We start from the raw sequence: 8,527 nt of genomic DNA, 5'->3' as shown, positions 1-8,527 counted from the left end.
CCAAGTGTGGCGGGACTTGTCCCGAGCTCGTCAAGAGGCCGGAGGGCTCGGTAAGTCTGGAGTTTTGATGCATTCGTGTAATCCGCCGTTGACAAGGCATTAGTAGCTTTCTCTTTTCCATGCTTTTGACATCTGTATTTATGCAGGTGTAGTGGGAACTCTACCGGTGACGAAGGCACCGTCTGTTGGAGGGGACGCCCAGATGCATGACGAGGAGGGGAAGAGGAAGGAGAGCCTGCCAGTTGGGCTGCCGGAACTCAAGAGGAGAAGAGTGGAGGATTTCGATGTCGACCCTTTGACTGCAGAACCCGAGGCAACGGAAAATCCTCGTGCTGAACGTGAGGGGGAAAGTAGTTTTTCGTCACCCTTTGAAGGGTGCACGAAGATGGTTGATCACCAGGCCATGGGAGTAGACGCTTCCGGACAAGGATCCGATGCTGATGCGGCTCGAGTTTGTGGTAGCGAAGCAATGGATGGAGTATCGAGCACTGACCTCAATGTAATAGGAGGCCAGGGTTCTCACCGGACTGTGGTGCCTTTGATAGTCAGTTCGGAGGGGTCTCCGTCTGGACCCCGGGACGAACCGAAGACGGAGGTACAGGTTAACCCCGTTGGCCCGTTGGTCATCGCTGCTTCCCCAAAGGGGGATATTCTTCCATTTTGCCGTATGCAAGAAGAATCTCGCGAGGAGCTTTTCGTGGTTGGAGCGCTGACCAGAGGCGGAGGCGCAATCGGAAGGCCAGCGATCATTTTTGAGGGCAGTTCCGAGGCAGACGTCCTATCTATCTTCGGCGAAATGGGCAGGCTGTGTGAGCGGGTAACTTTTCCTAGCACTGTTTGCTGCTTCAGGCTGCTTCGCCATTTTCTCTTCTTAACTCTTTTATGCGGTTTCAGGCCGAGGCACTTTATAACCAGGTCCTCGCCCAGTGTAAGGAAGAGGTGAGTCGTCGTGAGCGTGAGAAAGCTTTCTTCGCTGAACAGGTTGTCTATCCCTTGCTCTTTGCTATCCTTCGAGTTTTTGTAGGATCTCGTCGCTTTTAACTCTTTGGGCCCTGACCCGTGCAGTTTGAGAAGGAGAATGCGTTGCTGAGAGGGGAGCTTCAGGCTAGGGATGCTGAGATCTCCGAGCTTAGCCGGCGTGTAAACGCGGTTTTTTTTGAGAGGGACAACCTTAGGGAGAGAGTTACCTTGATCAAGCGCCAGCTTCAGGACGCAGGGGAGGATATCGGCAAGTATAAAGGCCTTCATTTCGAGTTAGTGGCTGCACTTCTTCGGATCAAAATCGAGGCCAAGGCGCTTGTATCTTCGCATGGGGGAGAAGCAGTCGTCGCAGATTCCTGTGCTGAGAGGGCATCGAAGGAGGCTGGCCTGACATTGCCTCGAACCATGGGTCGTGCTTGGCCAGTTTTCCGAGGGCTGTCTTTTGAGGGCAGCTCGAGCGGGGTGAAAAATGGAGGCGGATCCCCGGAGAGGGGGGATGCCATCGGGAAGGGGTCCTCACGGGACCTGTAATTACCTGGAAGTAACCTTTCGAGGCCATTGGTTCAGGGATAAATTAGGGCCTGCTATACTTTTCCGTTTGTTTAGAATTCTGCAACTTCATTTTCTTTTTTGATTTTATCGATGATTTGGCGAACAAAAACCTCCGTCCTATAATATAGCCTTGTGGCCTTTTCGGGCTGGCTCGGACAAAAGAGCTTTTTACCTTTGGTCATTTTGTCGTTTTGCTGCTTCGGGTCCAGTCTCCGAGTCGCGTTGCGACTCGAGCTTTATTTGACCCTTGAGTTTTTTCCTGCTCGTATGGGCGGATAATGGTAGTTCATGCCCTAGGTCGAGGTGACCTTACAGGTGAGTGGCCCGGAGGCTTTATTCGATCGGCGACAGCGGTACTTATGTCGTACCCTTAGGCATTTTGTAGTTTAACTTATTTCGGGTCCAGCCTCCGAGTCGCCTTGCGATTCGAGCCTTAATTGACCCTTAAGCTGTCAGTTTTGGCTGGCGACAAGGGCTCTTACGCTTGTTTGGTCGTAGAGACCTTTTGATATGTGGCCTGTAGGCTTGCTTAGTTAACTATTTTGGATCCGGTCTCCGAATCGAGTTAAGATTTGAGCTCACTTTAATCCTCAAGTTGTCAATTTGGCTGGCGACAAGGGCTCTTACGCTTTTTGGTCGTACAGACCTTTTGATATATGGCCCGTAGGCTTTCTTAGCTGGCGACAATGGCTCTTACGCTGTTTTGCCCATGGTATTTTTGTAGGCTTTGTTTTTCGCTCGTTAAGGTCTTTTTGAAAGAATTTTGCCTGACCCGTCGTCGGTTCTAACGAACCTCGATTTCAAGTCGTAATCGGCGATATTTTGAGCACCTCGGAAGGTTCATAGCTCATTGTTTTCCTGTTGAGGGAAGCCTGTTTTAACCGGTTCTTTCCGAAATATATTCGAAGTAGTGGCCTGCGATTTTTGTTTAGCGACGGTCAGGCGTCCCCGAGTCGCGTTATTTTGGCTGTATCAGCCGTTTTGACCGTAGTCATGTGCGTTTGGCCGTAGCCATTTTTGATCCCGAGTGATAGTTTAGGCATCTACACCGAGGGTATGCCCTTTCGGGATTCTTACAAATGCGTCGTATAGCCTAAACTTCGGGATTTTCATGCCTGTTGAGGTCTTACAGTGTGTCATGCCTAGTGAGGTCTTACAGTTTGTCATGCCTATTTGTCTTACAGTTTTTTCGGCGATGTGGCATGGCGATTGTTGTCAGTCTCCGAGTCATCAAGTTATTTAAGCATGAAGACTGCTCCTTGTGAACTCGAAGTTGCGTTATAAAGGCTTTACGAACCCGGAGTTTCGGTCAAGTGTCCTATTGCATGTATTAAGTCTCGAGTATTTCGGGATGCATTTAGTGGGGGGGCCCCATGTCGGGGATACACCTGAGATTTCTCTGTCTGGAGAATAAGGCATTGAAAAGATATTTTCTGATTGCCTTATGTAAGTACAACATGATATAGTGCTTCGATCGGGGCCTCGTTTGTTTTATTCCCGGGGCGGAGCTGACCGTGAAAGAAGCCTTGTGGGTCCCTTGGATCCTTCTGGAGAAAAGCGTGGATGTCGCCTCATTAAAAACCTTGTTGGCTAAAAAACCTGCTTGGGGAAAAAGATTTAGAAGGAAAAGAGTACAACGTCCGCTCGAAGATGTTCATGGGGTTCCATATTCGGCCGTCCTAGCAGTACTACCGCTTAAGCATCGATACATTCCAGTTGCTTGGAAGTTGCTCGCCCTCCGTGGTACCGAGCTTGTAGGAGCCTTTGCCGATTATCCCGAGGACACGGTAGGGTCCTTCCCAATTTTGGCCCAGCTTCCCTTATTAGGGTTTCTGGTGTTGAGGGTGACCTTCCTTAGGACCAGGTCTCCGACTCCGAAGTATCGGAGAATCGTTCTCCTGTTGTAGTATCTTTCGATTTTCTATTTCTGGGCAGCCATCCGAACCAGCGAGGCTTCCCGTTTTTCGTCGAGCAGCTCGAGGGCCGTTGCCATGGCTTCATTATTTGATCCCTCGCTAGTGTGTTAGAATCTGGCGCTTGGTTCTCCGGCCTCCACCGGTATCAATGCCTCGGCGCCGTATACTAGAGAGAAAGGTGTCTCGCCGGTGCTCGATTTCGGAGTTGTTCGATACGCCCACGGCACTTCGGGCAGCGTTTCCCTCCATTTCCCTTTGGCGCTTTCCAGCTTCTTTTTCAAATTTTGAATGATGGTTTTATTTGTATATTCGGCTTGGCCGTTTGCACACGGGTGATATGGCATCGACAAGATCCTCTTGATTCCGTTGTCCTCAAGGAACTACGTTACCTTGCTTCTGATGAATTTCCTCCCGTTGTCGCACGTTGTTTCGGACGGGATACCGAATCGGCATATGATGTGTTCCCATATAAAATTGATGACTTCCTTCTCTCTTATTTTCTCGAAGGCCTGCGCTTCCACCCATTTTGAGAAATAGTCAGTCATAACAAAGATGAATCTAGCCTTACCTGGTGCCGTTGGCAAAGGGCCGACAATGTCCATCCCCCATTTCATGAATAGCCATGGCGACAAAATGGAATGCAGATGTTCTCCGGGCCGATGGATCATAGGGGCGAACCTTTGGCACTTGTCGCATTTTCGGACGAATTCCCTGGCGTCTTTGTCCATGCTATCCCAATAGTAGCCCGCCCGGATCACTTTTCGAACCAAGGAATCGGCCCCGGAATGATTTCCGCAGGTGCCCTTATGGATCTCTCGAAGCACGTATTCCGTGTCGCCCGATCCCAAGCATATCGCCAGGGGGCCATTAAAAGTTCTCCTGTAAAGGGTCCCGTTTTCGTCGAGTGAGAACCGGGCCGCTTTGGTTCGCAGGGCCCTTGACTCTTTTGGATCCATGGGCAGCTTTCTGTCTTTCAAATAAATGATGTATTTGTTTCGCCAGTCCCATTTCAGGCTGGCGGGGTTAATTTCCGCGTGGACATCCTCGAGCGCAGATTTGAACAGTTGGACGACGGTTCCGGGAAGCAGGTCTTCTTCTTCGGCGGAGGATCCCAAGTTTTCGAGGGCATCGGCCTTGCAATTTTTCTCTCGGGGTATGTCTACTAAAGTCCATTCTTTGAAACGACGCAACACGATTTGGATTTTGTCCAAATACCTTTGCATCCTTTCCTCTCGGGCTTCGTAGCTTCCGTTTACTTGGCTTACCACGAGGAGTGAGTCGCATTTTGCCTCTACGATCTCGGCTCCCAAACCTTCGGCCAAATCTAGACCTGCAATCATAGCCTCATATTCGGCTTCGTTGTTAATCAGTTTCTTGGTTTTTATCGATTGTCTGATTATGCCGCCGACCGGCAGCCTCAGGACTATACCGAGTCCAGACCCTCTTACGTTCGTGGCGCCATCCGTGAACAGGGTCCATACTCTGGAGGAAGTGCCTGATTTTAATAAAAGCTCTTTCTCTTTTTCGGGTACGAGGGCTGGCGAGAAGTCAGCCACGAAATCCGCCAGGATTTGGGACTTAATGGCTGTCCAAGGTTGATACTCGATGTCATACCCTCCGAGTTAGATGGCCCATTTGGCCAATCGACCTGATAGCTCGGGTTTATGCAGTATACTCCGGAGGGGATAAGTTGTCAGGACGCAGATACGGTGGCACTGAAAATAAGGCTTCAGTTTGCGCGAGGCGCTTATTAGCGCGAGCGCCAGCTTTTCTAGATGGGGGTACCGGGATTCGGCGTCCCCCAAGGTGCGGCTTACATAATAAACAGGAAATTGCGTACCATGCTTTCTCGGACCAATACTCCTGTTACCGCTATTTCGGATACTGCCAGGTACAAATATAGTGTTTCACCCTCCTCGGGCATGCGCAGCAATGCGGGCTGGACAGGTATCGTTTCAGTTCCTCCAGGGCGTGCTGGCATTCTGAAGTCCACTCGAAGTTGTTCTTCTTTTTAAGCAAGGCGAAGAAATGGTGGCTTTTATCTGACGATCTCGATATGAATCTGCCTAGGGCCGCGATCCGCCCCATTAATCGCTGGACTGCTTTTACGTTATTTACTGCCATAATCTCTTCGATGACCTTTATTTTATTGGGATTAATTTCGATCCCCCTGTTTGAGACCATGAAGCCTAGGAATCTACCTGAGCCTACTCCAAAGGCGCATTTCTCAGGATTGAGCTTCATGTTGTAGCTTCTGAGGATGTCAAAGGTTTCCTGCAAATGGGTTAAATGGTCCTCTGCGTGCAGGTACTTTACCAGCATATCATCAATATATACCTCCATTGATTTTCCTACCTGGTGCTCGAACATTTTGTTAACTAGCCGTTGGTACGCTGCTCCCGCATTTTTTAGCCTGAAGGGCATTACGTTATAACAATATGTTCCGTATTTTGTGATAAATGAGGTCTTTTCCCTATCTTCGGGGTTCATCTGGATCTGATTATACCCCTAGTAGGCATCGAGAAAAGTGAGGGTCTCGTGGCCGGCCGTAGCATCGATCAAGCGATCGATATTGGGCAGAGGGAAGGAATCTTTTGGGCACGCCTTGTTCAAGTCTTTATAGTCTACGCACATTCTTAGCTTATTCCCCTTTTTTGGTACCACTACTACGTTAGCCAGCCATTCGGGATACTTTACCTCCCTGATGGATCCAATTTTAAGGAGTTTCGCCACTTCCTCTTTGACGAAGGCATGTTTCACCTCGGACTGCGGTCTACTTTTTTGCTTCACAGGCTTGAACTTGGGGTCAACGCTTAGTCTATGGGACGTTATCTCCGGTGGGATACCTGTCATATCTAAATGGGACCAAGCAAAGCAGTCGATATTATTACTGAGGAATTGAATAAATTCTGCCCTGAGTTCGGGGGTCAGCCCCGTACCCAATTATACCTTGCGATCCGGGAGGTGTTTGATCAAAACGGTTTGCTCCAGCTCCTCGACTGTTGACTTGGTCGCGTCGGATTCTTTGGGAGTGACGAAGGTCCGGGGTGCGAAGAAGTCTTCCTCGTCGTCTTCAAGGGTCTGCGCGCTTCCCTCCCCGTCCAAGGCCGGGTGTGCGGGAATTGTTATCTCGTGGTGGACTGCGAACATTTCCCTTGCTGCTTGTTGTTCCCCATGTATGGTTGTGATACCGTCCCTGGTAGGAAACCTTATTACCTGGTGCAAGGTCGAGGGTACGGCCCTTATGTTGTGTATCCAAGGTCTGCCAAGTAGGGCGTTGTATTTCATGTCACCATTGATGACTTGAAACTCTGTGTTCTGGGTCGTGCCGGACGTGTCGATCGGGATAATGATTTCTCCCTTTGTTTCCTCTCCGACCATGTTGAAATCGTGGAGGATCCGAGATGTAGGGATGACTCGATTGAGCAATCCTAGCTGTCCTACTACATTTGACCTGATTATGTTGACCGAGCTGCCTGGGTCCACGAGCACACGTTTTATTCTGGTGTTGTTTGAAAGAAACGAGATGACTAGAGCGCCGTTGTGCGGTTCCATCATAGCTTCGAGGTCCTCATCACTGAATACGAGGATTTCTTCACGCGGGCGCTCCCGGGCCGACCCTTCTTTTGTAGTGGGTGTCCTCGCTCGCTTGGAGGCGGGCCCTCTAGGGGCGTCGGCTCCCCCAATAATCATATGGACGTTGGCTTCTCGATTGGTGTGGGAAGTTTCACTGACTTGCCGTGCGTTCTGTGATCCGCGTCCGCTAGTATTGGTCCGAGTGCGCTATCGGGATCCTATAGTGGTGCTCCGGCGGCCGGGATAGCTACATCATTTTCCCCGTAATCTTCGAGATGGTCGTTCTCAGCTCTATTCACTGAGCCAGACATTTTTACCTGGAATCAAAGGATCTTGGACAAGAAAAAGTGTGAAAGATGGTATGCATTTGTGTAATGAAACTAACAAGAAAATAATCATATCGTCGGGGTCTTGAAATATCTTCCCGAGGTGGCGTCATGTCCTTAGGGTCTCGAGGTATCTCCCCGAGGTGGCTCAATGGCGGGAAATCGGGCCCTCTGATTTCACCGCGTACAACCTAATCAATTAGTAATAGTTCTTAAGACTACTACTGATAAACTTTCTCTTAATCAGTGTAATTACTAATATATAGGCTAATCAATCATTAATTACTTAAGCATATCACTAATATGCATCTGCTTTATGTAAATATCAATTTATAAGTTAATCAATCGCTAATATTTCTTACTGATATTACTAATACACTCCTACTTAGTGTAATTCTCAATGCATAATCTAATGAATCAGTAATAGATTTTAAGACTATACTAATACATACTTAATTAGTATAATTATCAATGTATAGGCTAATGAATCACTAGCGTTACTTCAGAATGCCACTAATATTAATTAACGATACCACTAATAAACCTCCACTTACTTTAATTATCAAACTAAGGATAAACAATCACACACATTTCTCACAAATATCATTAATACACTTCCCTTTAGTGTATAATCAATGTATCGACTAATCAATCACTAACGTTACTTATATAAGGATACCACTAGTTCACTAATTGTTAATGTTACTTAAGGACACCATGCATAATTGCACTTCTACTTACAGTAATTATCAATTTATAAGATAAACCATCACTAATATTTCTTACGGAAACAACTAATGCACTTCTTCTTAGTGTGTAATTATTAATGTATAGGTTAATCTATGTAGTTAAGGATATTACAAATTTACTTTTACTTTGTGGGATTATAAATTACTAAGCTAATTGCCACTAATATATTTCTAAATAGTGTATTACCTCCGCTTAGTATAAATTTCAATAAATAGGCTAATCAACCACTAAAATAATTAAGTAAATACTTATCGAGGGACTTACCGACAACCTCCTTCCGTATTGTGTAATAACAAATACAAAATAATTATCTATAAGATTATATATTTAAATTACCGACGGAAGTCCATTGGTACTGTAAGAACAAAATTCAAAATTATTATGTAAATGCAGTAGGATTGACTACGTCAATAACTTTATTTTCTT

The 8,527-nt window shown here is 47.3% G+C and overlaps 1 protein-coding gene across 1 annotated transcript; it reads right to left on the bottom strand.

Moving 5' to 3' along the window:
- Positions 1-6,392: 6,392 nt before the first annotated feature.
- Positions 6,393-7,142, bottom strand: LOC109219831. Its single transcript, XM_019384298.1, has one exon. The coding sequence runs from the start codon at positions 7,140-7,142 to the stop codon at positions 6,393-6,395; it is 750 nt and encodes a 249-aa protein (XP_019239843.1).
- Between the last annotated feature and the right edge of the window lie 1,385 nt (positions 7,143-8,527).

This window comes from Nicotiana attenuata, unplaced genomic scaffold (assembly GCF_001879085.1).
Source record: "Nicotiana attenuata strain UT unplaced genomic scaffold, NIATTr2, whole genome shotgun sequence".
In the NCBI taxonomy this organism is placed as follows: Eukaryota; Viridiplantae; Streptophyta; class Magnoliopsida; order Solanales; family Solanaceae; genus Nicotiana; species Nicotiana attenuata.
This window is presented reverse-complemented; position numbering and strand designations above follow the sequence as displayed.

Excerpts from the sequence above, each read along its gene's own strand:
- LOC109219831 (XM_019384298.1), bottom strand. The coding sequence starts at position 7,142 with ATGATTATTGGGGGAGCCGACGCCCCTAGAGGGCCCGCCTCCAAGCGA.